Source organism: Lethenteron reissneri, chromosome 18, assembly GCF_015708825.2.
Source record: "Lethenteron reissneri isolate LAM-NWPU_2019-01 chromosome 18, ASM1570882v1, whole genome shotgun sequence".
Classification (NCBI taxonomy): Eukaryota; Metazoa; Chordata; class Hyperoartia; order Petromyzontiformes; family Petromyzontidae; genus Lethenteron; species Lethenteron reissneri.
Window position 1 is genome coordinate 13,292,500 of NC_083796.1, and position 15,019 is coordinate 13,307,518.

Here is a 15,019-nt window from a genome sequence, read left to right on the forward strand (position 1 = left end):
AGAGGGGTCAATCTCTCACAGACATTGCTGGGTCTCTCCTTCAGCGTCAGAGGGATTCTCTCCCTCTGACATGGCGCCTCGCGCGCCACTCAATTCTGTAGCCGAGATAGGGCACCGCGCTCTGATTGGCCGCTAGCGGGGCACGTGACGTCGCGGCGTCCAATAGCGCGCGTCAGCTCGCTGGCTTTTAATCTCCCGCCATTTCCCCGTCTTCTCTCTCTCGCTCCCGGCCAGGAGCGAGCGAGCGAGAGAGAGAAGATTGCTTCCCCCTCAACGTTCCCACTATTTCTCTCTCTCTCACACACACCACACAGGAGGTACTCAAATACACGCGAGACCTTGCGCCGAGTGTGAGTTTCGTGCCACGTTCGTTCCCTCACGCGTGTGTGGAGTTTCGCCGCCGCCTCGAGAAGTGATGAACTCGTCCTGTCGGGCGTTTGCAGGATTCACGATCAGGCGGCAGCTCGGCTCCCTGCCGTGATGATGTTAAATGCGTGGCCGTCGGAGAGTAAAGCGGAGTCATTCGTTGGGTTAACGATTCACCCCCCCTTAACACTACAGTACAGTATAGCGATTGCATCTAAAAAGGTGGCTAGGAGATGTTGACTACCTCGCCTGGTCTACAGGAGGTCGTGGGTCCGACCCTGACACCTGCTGCTGTATATTTGTAGTTTTACTGCGTCTCCTCGTGATCGCGTGGATGTTTCTCCGGCTCCACAGGCTTCCCTCGTGCGTTTAAAGAGCATTTGGCTGCTATGAATGTCCACACGATGAAGCCAATTCGTTGAGCTATCATTTGTGGCCAGGTCGCTTTTGAAAAGCGCTACATAGCTCAGTGGGCCCTACCTTGTAAAATAAAAAATTGTAGTTTAATTGAATTGACGTTTTAAACATTTAAAGTAAATGTAGAGACCTCTAGTGGCTGTTGTGGTGCACATGAAGCCATGGCTACTAATGCACAATGGTGGTGCTACTTTCTACCTCTTTCTGACTTGTAGGGGCAAACCTCATTAAGGCGATGTCGTGATGATGGGTGGTGGTTGTTTTATATTCACTTGAACGTAGAGGTTAGATGACACGATGTATAATTATGCATCTAAACGTGGTTACATCGTGGTAGAGTATGTGACATGTGAAGCACATTACTTATTAACCATGCAGTTCATAAACTAAACAAAGGTTTGGTGGGTAGAGAAATGCGAGTTATGTGACATTGTCATCTCGTGGAAAATCAGGATAACATTCGCAAAAAGACAAAAAAACATCAATACTTTAAGCTCAAAATCAAACCAGAAAAGTTAGGAAACATTTTCTACACTGGTGTTCCCTGGCCCCTTGCTCTTTTAAGTATCTGAAACTTTAAATATTTGCCACAGAAAGGCTGCCAATTATGGGCCTTTTTCAACGGTTTTACTTAATTTGACTCCTAATATTCTTGGTTCTTTCGGTAAAGTCACGTAGAAGGGAAATAATAAAATAATAAAAATATAAACCAATAAAAATTCTCACAAAATATGGAACGCTTCACGAATTTGTTTTATATTTGTATTATTTTATTATTTCCCCTCTACGTTACTTTACTGAAAGAACCAAGAATATGAATCCCTGCAGTCACGAAAGCTTTAAATCAAAATTTGGCTCCTAATCTTTGTTGTGGTCAAATCTTGTAATAAAATTTTTGTATAATTCCTGTTGTCCAATCAATTAAAAATGTTGCACACGTACTCAGATCCGGTGACAATGCATGCCTGTATCGGCATCAATTAATTGTCTCTTTCAAAGCAATTAACATTTGTATGGACGGCGCATTATTTAAATATTTATTTGGGTACGACAAAAACGCCGCGGTCCCTAAACTCTGGAATTGCCTTGCCCAAGAAGAAGACGCCACGTGTCTCTTGTAATCAAGATGTCGTCCACTTCCCGTTGTCCAATCGAGTTATTTACTTGTTAGAGCAATTTAAAATAAACCGTTGTTTAAAAAAAACTTTTTTAAAGGAGTTTATTATTCAATTTAGCACCTGCCATTAGGAATTGACATTAATTGTGACTTGCCTTGTAATTATTTGAGTGGCTTGACAGGGCACAGATTTCAAGGCCGCCACCAATGATTCAAGACTGCAATTTCATTACCTGAGTGGTAAACACGGCAACGATAACGATGGCTTCGGGGAACATAGGGTTGGCTTCTTTGGTGCCAGCACTTGACGAGGTGGCAAGGTGAGAGCACCGCGCGCACTTACGAACGCCACATTTTATCCAATCGAATTATCAAGTGGATCGCCGTTCTCAGTGCAACGTTTTCAATAAGCACAAGTGGATTGTCGACCTGGAAGCATAGGTGACGACATCACGTAGGAAAGACAATTTTAACTCCCATTAAAATCTGAATGTAAAGTAAGGTAAACGTAAGTATTCGTGTTATGAACACAGGGTTTAAATGTTAAAGTAAATCTAAGACTAAAGTTCTATATTTTGTTTATGAAAATATGTCGCCAAGGAAGTTGAGATACGAGGGAGTGACTACATGGGAAGGATATAGATTCCGTCTACTCATAACAGTCAAAAGACTTATTGGTGTATTGTCTCTGTGTAATGCTGTCACGCTCTGACATCTGTAAGGGAGGCGTGTGCAGCTTGGGTGAGGCTTATCCTTCAAGCATCAGTTTTGACTTAAAGCTTTCGTGACTGCAGGAATTCATATTCTGTGGGTCTTTCGGTAAAGCCACGTAGAGAGAAAATGTCCAAGTTTTGGGCAGCATTTTATCAGTTTGGCATGTTTTCAATTCCCTAACAGCAATGCAACTTTATACTAAGATTTAACTGCTACTGGATCATATTTGTAAGGGTTATCATGACCCCTGGACGGAACTAATGCAATTCATGCTTTTAACCTGAGTGGAAAAAGAATGAAAAAAGAGAAATGATAAGTAATTATTTTTTGACCACTTGTAGATTCATGGGTGAGCACAACCTACTTTCCTATACATTCAGGTTTTTTTGCAGTTTTTTTAATTGATCAAGATATTTGGGGATAAAATTAACCTTGGTTGCCAGATTACATCTTTGCAATCAATTGGCATAGAATTCAGTGCAAATTTTTAAAAACTCAAGCAAACAGATGCAATTTATCGTAATGGTAGAAATGTCCTGGTATGGCATGGCTGGTTTGTCTTAAAATGTTCTCTGCTGTTCTGTTATTGAGTTGTGTTTCTTTGCCATGGCCAGGGCTACCCAGGAGGAGTATCCCACATTGGTCCAAAAACCCAGACGCATTCTTTGTCGATTTATAGAACAGTATTTAACAAACATCAATGTCGGTAAGTCTTTTTCAGCATTTTTTTCTCCACTTTCAGACATCTATTTTGACGTTGTTTTCTGCTATCCCCTTTGACTTTTATGCTGCATGTCACCAAGTGGCTATTTGGGGACAGTTGGTCATGTCTAATTTGCTGTTCATAAGAATATCTTGGTATTCAGATCTGTTCTTTGTTGTTATAATATAATGTCAATAAGGCTTCAACAACAGACTTGCACATCGGTGGTAGTTTATGCCTAAGGGAAGAAACGCTTGACAAGCCCGAGAGAATGACCCCCATGCAGATGAAGCGATGAGTTCAGCTCATGTGCATGAACGAGATGATTCTGGTATCACAGGACTGGGGGTGGAAACTGCATGGGGTGGCCTTCATGCAGACGTATTTAAATTTTGACAGTGTTGCATTACTAACTTTATTGATATTTTCTTTTCTTTTTTGAACAGTTGCACATGAACTTGGGGAGAATATTGGGAGTCAACAGTGTGCTATGCTTGTGAAATTCATCAAGCACATAGTCCAGTCCTCCCCACACATGTTTGTGAACCCAGGTCTTCCTGCATTGGCCTCCACCGACCTCGGGAATGAAATGACTTCAGGTTCTAAAGGTATGATTGTCGTTAAGTATCTGAAAATCAACAGTTTTTTCTCGGAACACTGATTTTCCTCCATGCCTTGTGATTAATAATGTTAAGTGGCCTCAAATGAAGTGAAACCATTACAATTAAACACTTTTTTAAAATAGTCATCCATCATTGATACATAGAAACACTGTAAATAATACAGGGTGACCCAAAAAAAACGGGCCCCAACTCTAATAGGCCCCGTGTGCACGGGGCCCGTTTTTTTGGGTCACCCTGTATTTAATAAAAGAAATGTGATTGAATGAGTCCCATAATATTGCTGCACTTTATATTGAGTTTGATCAAGCTGAGAATCCTGTGCAGGAAACGCATGTAAAGCACAGTAAGTTGATCTGGGAAAATGAATTCAGGCCGAAAAGTAGTATACTTGTATAATTGATCTCGCACCCGAAACAGGAATATTGAAGAATGAGAAAGGCTTTAATGGACAATTATTGCAGCTTTCAAATATTTTTGTAATATATATCTTAACAATAATCAAAAACAATCTTCCAAAAGCTATTTGTATTGATTTTAACTAAATATTAGTAAAAAGGTTATTTTACCTCTAGTTATATCTTCATCAAAACAATATACATTCAAATTATACCTGCAGAAATAAATTAATTCGTACGTGCAGTAAATTTGGTCATTTTTACCATTTACCAAAATGTAGTTCATCAAGAGTATACCTTGTCATGTTGTTTGGCTGGTAGAGTCGTGCATTGTAACCTGCGTGAGTGTTGTGCAGACTTCTGCAGCTGGATTGTACTGCGGCTTCTGCGCATTCTGGCATCGGGCGCGTGCAGCGTGCTACATGGCAGTGTGATGGAGGCGGTAGCGTTGCTGCTGCATGTTAGCCGACTGCCAGCCGTGACACTTTTCGCACAACTCTGCCTCGACTTTCTTGGCCTCATGAGAGACCTTGCGTGCATTTCACGTCAGCAGCTCGACTCACCGGTACATAGTGCCTGGAAGCCCTCATTGTACCCACACACTGCTTTGGTTTCAGATTACGTTTCCCCTCTTAGCTTCTGTTGAAAAGAGTAAATATCTGCAGTAGATTTTAAATATTATATACTGGATCTTGTTTGTAAAATTTCACGCTTCATTCCTCGACAAAATGTCACTTGACCTTAAGGAAATCCTATGACTGGCTCAGGTAAGGGGCCAACCGTTTAGTATGCACGCATTGAGAGGGGAGGGGGGGGGTTAACCCAAATGCGTACGCTTGCCTATGGGGGTTCTACTGACTGTACGTACGCATAGGAAAGGGGGGGGGGGCGTGGACTATCTGTTTGCTTAAACACGTTAATATTATTAATCCTTGATCGTTTCTGCGTGGATTAAATATCGGCCGTTCTATAGGATTCGGGGGGTACGTCAAGCGTACGTACGAAGGTGGGGGGGGGGGGTGTAAAAAGTACGCATGCGTACAGAGAGGGGGGGAGGGGTCAGGTTTTGAAAGATTTTTGCGTACGTACTAAATGGATGGTCCCCAAGTGCTAGAACTTAAAAATTATAGTTTTACCTTCATTATAAATGAAGTTTTCATTTATTAACTGACCTTGTCCTTGGCATACATCAATATTCATTTATTCCATGCTTGTCGCTGCATTTCTGTCAATTATATTGAATATGTAAAAAACAAAAATAGCATGATGAAAATGTCAAATCCACAATTTTATTTAATCATATGCGAGATACAATGGACAGAAGTCCAACAAAAATACAATAAATATTATTAGAGTTGGATAAATGGCTCTTGTGGCATATTTTGCATATCAGGGCACTGAGCAGGCAAAGCTAATATCTTGGGTGCAATGTCTGGCTGAGTTACTAAAGCGTACAGTGTTAAGCTGACGAAACATTTAAATTTTCTTAACGTTAATTTGGCCCACCCAAATTGATTGGCGCAAATGTATTAATACACTTATTAGATGACCAATATGTGGTGTGCTATTGTTTCCAATGCATGACAGAGCTAGAATTAGTTCTGTGGTGTCATTTTATTGCCATTTTCTCACATGTAGAACTCTTGATAAATAAGGGATTCTGTATTGTGTGTTTTTCAGGTAATGTTTTTTTAAAAATAAAAATGCTATTTCACCCTGGATTTTACCTACTCTTTACCAAATTGTATTTTTTTTCCAAAAAGTAACCTGATATCTTGAGTTATGGAAAATATGATGTCATTTTGATTCGACACCCTTAAAAAGATTTAAACTTTATTTTGAGTTAAGTAAAAACTACTTTTTAAATTTTTGTTGCATGTCTATTTCACCAAGTTTTTAAATCTCAGAAGTAGAATAAATCTAAGTGACTAAAAAGTTTAATACGATGCTTTTGTTGCTGTCATTTGTGACCATGCTGAGACCATCAACTCGGTGCACATGAGAACCATGTTTAATCACAGGTACTGCTTGGATTCTAATAATAGATTCCAGAAGTGCTGGGGCAGTACTATGACATGACATTAACCCTCTAAGCAACCTGGCCATTTTATATATGGCATATCTTAATTTGGTGATTGCTTTAATGCCACATCGAATTACTTTTGTAACCCATAGATGGATGTCACACCTTGGCCCGTGACGCTCGTCGGGAGGTTTGCAGTGGTCCCAACGGACTTCCTGCAGGAGGCGTCACTGCAAGTTGACTCCCACAGCAGTCTGGAGCTTTTTCAGATATCTCTTACCAAGCTGGTGCTGCCCATTCTTCCGGACATTGCCCATCTGCTAGATGGTCATCTGCCTGAGCTGTGGGCTGTAGCATGCTGCCAGCTGCAGATGGGCCGACCGCAACTGAAAGCAATTTCCATGACAATTCTCGCTCAGCTGACAGAGATGGAAGGGCCTTCGCATGACCACCTGAAGGACTTTTTAGTGGAGATGCTGGTAGGCGTGATGGAAATCCTTGCTGACAGGAAGGTGGAAGAACGGGATGAAGATGCATCCGTAATGGAAGGAGCCGTTCATGCAGCTGATGGCAGCCATCTTCCCATCGCAACGCGAGAGCGAGCGAGAGCCGTATTGCCCCCCCGAGTGCCTGGACTGGCTCATTGATAAGTTGAGGGACTTTGTAAGTAGGAGGCCTCTGCTGCAGGTGAAAAGCTTGGCGGTTCAGGCAGCATTGTGTGGCGTGGTCCAGCACGTGCTTTGTTGTCCTCCGGCCGAATACGAATGTGCTGACCGCATAAGGCGTGAAAGAGTGGTGGTCATCTGCGCACACCTGATTGGAGTGCTTGGTACTTTTACATCACAGAAGGTACGTTTATATCGACACTGTAAAGAGTAAACTCGAGTAAAGTTTGATGTGCAATGTAATGTTTAAAAAGGTATTTCTAGGGACAATAGAACCTTGACAAGATGCAATGGTAATTTATTCAAGTTAGGAAGACTCAACCCTGGTATATACGCAGATGCAGGGTATGTACATTCAAATATATCTCGGCTTGGCTGTATACTAACGCATTTTGGAAAGTAGTTTTTTTTTTAAATATGCATGTATATTAAATACACAAGCAGGATTGGTAAGACCAGAAGTTATTGCGATATCAGCATCATGGTAGTATCTGGAGGGTTTACTGGCAATGCTGTTGATGTCAACAAGCCCATTTCTGCCAGATCTAACAGCTGTTCTGCTGTGGCACAGCTGACCTCCAAAGTCTGCTCTAATAGTATTCCATCATCTGGCTTAAAGGTTTTTTCCTTTGCTTGCTAACCTCAAGGTTGTCAGTGCAATGCCTGCCTTGGTAACCTACCTGTCTCTTCGGCACATACTCTCCAACCCACACCATAACATATTTTAAAGCATAAGAATGTGTAAGTGACAGCTCTTTCCCAGATTGCTGAATGTGGTTTGCACTTCACAGCATTTTATCAGGTGCTTGGTCATGGCCATAATGCATGAACTTGGTGTCTTGAGCGAAGAAAACGTGTGGCAGGACACAGACCACAGTACCGAGCCAAGATCAGAAGTTCTTGGAGAAGAGATAAATTGCAATGATCAGCTGGAATCTGGCCCCGCAAAGAAGAGGCCTTGCCTAGACAGGTATGTGAGTTGACGTTAATCTACTAAAATAAGCATGGTCCCACTTTGCTGCAGGTGAGCTTGCCATCAGATAGGTGCTGTATTACTATGGTTTAACAAAATGTATTTATTGTGTCTAAATGTTTAGTAGCACTGCTACAGCACACATTTTGTCTAAAGTCGACACTTTAAGAAGAGTGCAATTATGTATGTCATAAAAAACATGTATTTATAAAATGTAACTTGCACGATACAATTTTTTCACTCTTTTGTAAGTATAACAGTTATTATAGAAGATTAAAATACAATGCACAGAGAGCAGACGGGCATGAAATGTATCCTTTCTGTTTATTGCAAAATAAAGTGTCATACTCTGAAGACAATGTAAGGTGTATGGCCACTACAAGTGATTAATGGGACGGACGTGGATGTTGATACTTCTACATAGAATACAAACGTTCTCTGAACCGTGGCTTGGTTTTTGCCATCAGCAAGCAGACAGGCAACGGTGAGGTACAGAGCGGCCTGCTGCACAAGTTGCAGGAGCGTCTGGGGGTACTGCTCACTCAGCTGAAGGACAAGTCACTCCCAAACACCTTGGATCAGCTGGAAGGAGTGGCCACCATTGTGCATGTCATTGCACTGGTCTGTGCTGGTGTTGCCCGCTTGGTGCCAAATGTCAGGTACCTATTAATGTTCTAAAACTCTTGTAGTCTATCAGGGATGTTCAAATACTGGCAAGTATTATGAATAACACTTGACATATGTATTGAGAAGCCCAATGACAATGTGTACTTCCTCCTAGAACGGTTTGTAAACTGTTTAGACCTTTGAATTGTTGGAGCTATATTTGAAGTGTATTTCAGTAGATAAAAAAGGTGCACTGCAACATGATATTTTTTGTTAAACACTCAAGCGAATCTGGCAATACATGTAGCCCACTTTATAGCAGTCAACCCTTTAGCAGGAATATTTAGCTGTGTGAAGTCTGTTATATAATTGGAACCTTATGGCGGTACCCCCGGGGTACCATAGTACCCCGGCTCTCACATAATGTCTGTGATGGAGTCATTTTTAGTCTGTTGACGGTCGGCGGTGTGGCAATCGACTCATCTCGACGAGCTGTACACGATGCACTATGGTGCATACGCGAGCGTTCAGGGTTTCAGCGCAATCGTCCTCGCTGCGTTTCGACATCGAGGAGTAGCACCGATTTTAGGATTGATTGGTACCCCAGTCGCGGAGTTAAGTACACCCCTAGAAAAAAAATAGTGTCCCAAAAATAAAATATTTAATTGCCTCAGCCATTTTGTATTATTTGGTACCCCGGGGTACCGCCATAAGGATCAATTGTAGTAGTTTCAGAACAGCATTGAGTCTTTGAAAAATTAAAAAGTTGTTCACAATACCAAAATGTAAACTATACTTATATTAATTATTATAACAACATTTTGGAATATATCTTCATCCAGTTTCCAACCACTACCCCTATAAGCTTATTTTCTGTATTTACTTGAGGAAAAATGTGCACCTTCAAGTCACTAAATGGATAGGAGTAAGAAGAGGGTAGGAGCATGTAGTGGGACATTTAGGTGGTGAGGAAATGGGAGTGGCATATATGTTATAGAGAAATGTTTTTTTTCCTGGCTATGGATTAATTCTTGTTGAACTTCTTTTACACCGTACGTAGCCATCCGTGCCAATCGGAGGTCCGGGGGAAGGACAACAAACTAAACACAAAATTAAAACCGGCACCGATCTAGCCTGTTTGGAACATATAGTGAAACAAAGTTCGAGTCTTGTCTGGTTTTGCCTTACAGGGAGCCTCTCAAGGAGGTGCCACGGTCAGTCGTGGATAGGACCTGGATCCCATGTACGGAGATCCTCAAACAGGTGGTGCAAGTGCTGATGGCTTACTTGGAGGGACTGGCTATGGGTCCCTTGACTGAGCAATCACTTGCAAGGGTTATCTCCATCATCGATGGGTTATTGCTCATGCATGGTATGAATAGCCTTCCTACCATATTCCACTTTGTGTCATGGCCAAGTGAATGTTTTTGCAAGTCTTATCAATTGTGGTACTTAGTTGCAGTGGGAGAGGCAGATTTCTTTACCTTATAATTGAGTGAGGGTCCATTTGGACAGTATGAATTCACTGTGAGGAGACCTGATTTCCTTGCATTCACAGATTGATAATATTCATGGCTGATGATGGCTTATTCTTGAACACAATGCATAATGTATCCACACTGCCTTGCTCCTTCCGACTGAATTTCAGTTCACTGTACAGGTCTTTTCTACTGATACCCTGGAGCACTTCTGCTGGGTCCTGTCCCTGCCGTGGGTGCACAAACGCAAGGAGAAAACTGAGGTCGCCATGAAGAGTATACAGGAGATGACATCTATTGGGCAGCGACTGGAGGCTGCCTTCAGTGAGTTCAGCCCACAAGATTCACTCGTCGCAGATTTTAGCTTCGCCGTGAAATATGCTGTCCTCCACAGCTGCCAGTGAAAGCTTGTGGCTCATATTTGAGGAAGCTAGTAAATTATGCCTTGGATTTTCTCAGCTCCAGATCCCTCTTGGCACAAGTGTTTTTTAGTTTAAGAATTGTAATTCAATGACATTGACACTTTCAGACAATCATACCAATGGAATCATACCAGAATTCTTTGCAGTTCTTCGTGAACTTGTGTGTTTTAGAGTCCGGTATTTGAGCTCATAATTGTTTTACATGACCGAATGATTCACATTGTCATCATTGCACATTTTAACTGAAACTGGCAAAACCTGACATTTCAGCCTTAGGCCAGATCTGTCACTGAATGGCAGTTTCTTATTGATCTTGTTAAAGATCTTTTTTTTATTCATGTAGCTGTAGTGATATAAAGGTAGCTGTTAACATTACAAAAACTTATAGAAAGCAAAGTAGTATTTTTACATTAAAATAACAAATCACTGGCATGTTTTAATAATAGTTTGTGGTTCCTCGCCCATCCTGAGTTCTCTCTTCGAGAGGGAGTGAATACTGTCCGCATCACAAGTTGAAATTTGTATTTGTACTTGTACACTTTCAGATTTGCTTATAATTGACATTTTGATTTATGCATGTGCTCTACAATTTTCTATAGTATATTTTGGCAGGGAAATTAGCACAAAGTTGGTCACGAATTCTTGTCTTCCGAATGTTTAAGTATCTGTAGTGATAAGTCATTACATTCCATTTTTTTATTCAGTAACTTAAGCTTATTGGTAGTGTGCTTGCCATTGTTCATATATGCATATAGTTGACTCTTTGATTCATGCATGTGCTCAGTACTTTTTTATAAAGCTCATATGGCAGTGAAACGACCACACAAAGTGGGTAATGTTGGCTGCAAGATTTTCTATTTTAAACTGGATGAAAATAAGTAAAAAAAAGTTTGACAAATGGGTGGTAGAAATTGAGTACTGTTTTGATCTTGTTTGTGTATCCCCAGCACCATGCTTGCGAGCACGCTGCTTGTGCCTGCTTGCAGCTGCTGCCCATTGACATAAGCTCAAGCTGGCGCATGGTGGTGCTGCAGTTGGCAGTCGGAGAGCTGCGCAGAGGAGGAGCGGGCAGCCGCAGTGTGGGCTGGCCCAGTGCTCCTGCGGCAGCTGCTGAGCCTCAACGCTGCATCTGGTCTCGTCCGCAGTGTGTTACAGTGGGTAACAACAAGATTGCTCACTTTTTCTGAATTTTACATTTTTATACTTTAATAAACTCTGAACTACAAAGTTTTCACAATGTGGCATCTGATAGTGACCAGTTTTAACTCTGAGAAAAATCAAATAACTGGCCAGAGTTTCTAACAAATCAAGGGAAATAGATCATCATGGAAAATGCCAATGATAATATACCTTGCCTTCATTTTTATTGTCTACTAGCCTTTTGCCCGTCCAAGGACGGGTGTATTGCAGTAAATCTCAAACTTACAAGCGAAAAGCAGACCGCGACGTGATATTCATTGCATCAATGCGTGTGCAATTTGTAAGGGCGCGGTGACACAGACCTATTTCATTTTAAGGTTATAATCCCTTGTTCATCATGACGTCCTTTTCACTTTGATGTCTCAAAAGCGTTACGGAGTTCGCGTGACGTGAGGGTTCTGCCTTTGTAGTGAGGGTTGTAAGTTCACGCCGAGGAGGGGGCAGGAGGCGCCTCGGCCCCCCATGTGCAGTGACGTCAGCCGCTGATTATTATTTGGAGAACGTCACCTGCTTATGATTATTAATGAAGGGGGGTGTTCGATGTGGAGTTGCGTCACTTGCGCATTATTGTTAGTGAGAGGGGGGGGAGTACTCCATATTGAGTGACTGTCACCTGCTCATGATTATTAATGAGGGGTGGGGGGGTTGTCCATTTGGAGGATGTCAACTGCTCATGAATATGAATGAGGGGGGGGGGCTGGTCGATGTGGAGTGACGTCACGAGCGTTAAGGACAAGCATTCCTGGGTGATTAGAGTAGGTATTCCACAGCTATTGCAGTGACTCATTATATTGATTTAGGTCTTCTCCTTGATCACTGATTTCTCAGAACCCATATAAACCTTTAAGTAGCCAGTCCTTTTCCATTCTAACCACTTCTACCCACCCAATGCAATATCATTATCCTAATTACTTAAACTTTCTTTCCACTTTATCATTCACTTTTTATTTTCTCTCCCTATCATTCCTTGATATTCCTAGATATTTTCCATGCATCTATGTTCAAAGCCTTTCGACTTATTCTTGATTGGTTAAGCTCAAAACAACACGAAGCTGACATGTTTTTATAGAATGGTATATTAAGTAATGCACAACACAAATTGCAATTCCTTACAGGTGAGTCACATGCTAAATGGCTGATTACTGATCTATTACATATTTTCATACACCCCCACCTCTGCCTCTGATCTCGAATCCTGATGGGGTTAAACAATGATGACATCATCCTACACCATTTAAGACTGGAAGCAGGTGGATGGCTTCGCTATTTTGGCAAATCGCCCAAAGATGCTGGATGTAATTTCCAGCGAAACGTACTCAAATTGTAAATGTTGTGGATCCACTCTTCAACACACCGGTGGGCTAAAGTAGTTAATTATTTGTTGTTAACGTGACACATTTTTTATTGATTGGCCGTGTCGGGTGGTGGAGGGTTGCGACACATTTATAAATAACGCGATCTAACCCAAAAAAACCTTTATTATGGAGAAATATATCTAATCAACAAGGCATGTTCAATGCACATGTTGCATTAGCAGCATACATTTTGATGGACTTTAGAAACCACTATGAAAGACTAGACTGGTTAACTTTAAGGTTAAGACATGTTTGAGGAAGGATTAATGTGTACATTGCTGCACAGGTCACAAAGCTAACTTTAAGAAGGCAACTAGAAAAAAAAACATATCTCACCCTGAAATATAGATAGATGTGGAGGGTGATTGGAAGTTATTGGCAGTATCGGAGAAGTTACTTTGAAGTCTAAAATAGAAAATGTCAATAAAGCATTACCTCATCAAGAAGAGGTTCTGATGAGTGGAGCGTTACATAAAATGCCGCATTCAAATTGCATATTTTCCATAAAATATTGGTCCTCAGAGTAAAATTGTAAAAAAGTTTGCAAGATTTGATATTTTTTCTACACGAATTAAGCCATTAAGAGACATCCGTGCCAACTTAGTTGTGCCTACAGGTACACTTAAAGTTCTCGCTCTGAAGAATGGTAACATAAAAAAAATACTTGCATTTCTCCATTGTTGCTTTGACAGGGAAAGACTGACCGACTCGTCAGATGCAGTGCAGAAGAAATTGGCAGCTGCCATTGGCCCTCTGGCCTGTGTGCTGGCTGGCTGTTCGAGTCTGCTGTGTCGACCGTTCACTGCTGCCCTTAAGAGCACAAGTGAATCGGCCATTGGTGATGAGCTGCTGTGCCACAATTTTACACTTGGCTGTGGTGGTGGTGGCAGCTATGGTAGTGGAAATGGTGGGGCGCAGCCCAAATGCAGTGGAAGGATATGCTTACCAGCTTCTACCTTAACGCCGTTTCTACTTTTGCTTCAACCCAACACTGCTCCCGAGGTCAAGCTTGGTGCGTATGAAAAGGGTGTATAAAAAAAAGTCATAAATATTAAAGGCGTTTTAATGTTTCAGTGAAAACTGATTTTTAATGATGGCATGGAAAGTGATGGTAGTTAATTTTCATGAATTCTCAATTCACCGATGTCAATATATTCCTACAATGTTTAGTGATGTGTTTTATGATAATCAGGCCTTGTACTTTGGAACACCACAGGTATTTAATTTCTAAATTTAGTTTGTTTCAAGATATGGATTATATTTAGACTCATTTGATGCTCAAAAGTAGCTTGGTGGTTCAGGGCTCGGAATACTGAGCCAGCGTCGCAGAGGTCTTTGGTTCAATTCTGGGTGAGTGTGGTCAAATAAGGCCTCCATTACCCGGACAGCGTGGGGAGTCCCTCATTCAGCAGTGAATTAACAAAGGGCTGTACATAATTTGTTAACACCTTGACCATGCTGTCTCCAGCATTCATTGGCAGCCTGCCTGAGCTGCTAGTGCACATTAATATGCGTGGCGGCGATGGCAACGGTGGAGGCAACTCGGATGTACTAGACATCATGGACTCCTGTCTTGGTCTAATGGAAGACAAGGATCTGGGGGTGAGGATGAGCTTCAGCCTGGCTGTGCGACACCTCATTGCTGTGCTCGGACCTGAGGACAAAGCGGAGCCCAGCCCCTGCAGTGAGGTGAATAGGCGTGCATGTACTAATGAGACCAAACTTGGCTGGGTGTGTCGAGTGGTCACAATGCTGGACCTGTAATTGACTGGACAAGGATGTAATTTTGTTGGCGTGTGCAGATGGAGCCGATATGACACTCATTAACTGAGTATTTAGGAGTAGGTTTATTATTGGCTTTGAGAGAGCGGATAGAGGGAGTACATGTAACAATAATAATTTTTTAATTATTAATGCAACAAAATGTAACTTACCTGACATGGTGGTGTTGCTTCTTGTGGT

General features: G+C 41.7%; 1 protein-coding gene across 1 annotated transcript in view; it reads left to right on the plus strand.

Annotated features, from left to right (window-relative positions):
• The first annotated feature begins 212 nt into the window (after positions 1 to 212).
• LOC133343889 (serine/threonine-protein kinase ATR-like) overlaps positions 213 to 15,019 on the plus strand; it is a 57,515-nt gene continuing 42,708 nt past the window's right edge. Inside the window, 17 exon segments of the mRNA XM_061553862.1 lie at positions 213 to 317; positions 2,072 to 2,220; positions 3,229 to 3,320; positions 3,764 to 3,925; positions 4,692 to 4,900; positions 6,511 to 6,906; positions 6,908 to 7,207; positions 7,815 to 7,993; positions 8,464 to 8,655; positions 9,793 to 9,974; positions 10,251 to 10,261; positions 10,263 to 10,404; positions 11,450 to 11,487; positions 11,489 to 11,542; positions 11,544 to 11,656; positions 13,750 to 14,069; positions 14,526 to 14,746. Of these exon segments, the coding sequence (XP_061409846.1) occupies positions 2,162 to 2,220; positions 3,229 to 3,320; positions 3,764 to 3,925; positions 4,692 to 4,900; positions 6,511 to 6,906; positions 6,908 to 7,207; positions 7,815 to 7,993; positions 8,464 to 8,655; positions 9,793 to 9,974; positions 10,251 to 10,261; positions 10,263 to 10,404; positions 11,450 to 11,487; positions 11,489 to 11,542; positions 11,544 to 11,656; positions 13,750 to 14,069; positions 14,526 to 14,746 (2,670 nt within the window). The 5' untranslated portion in view covers positions 213 to 317; positions 2,072 to 2,161.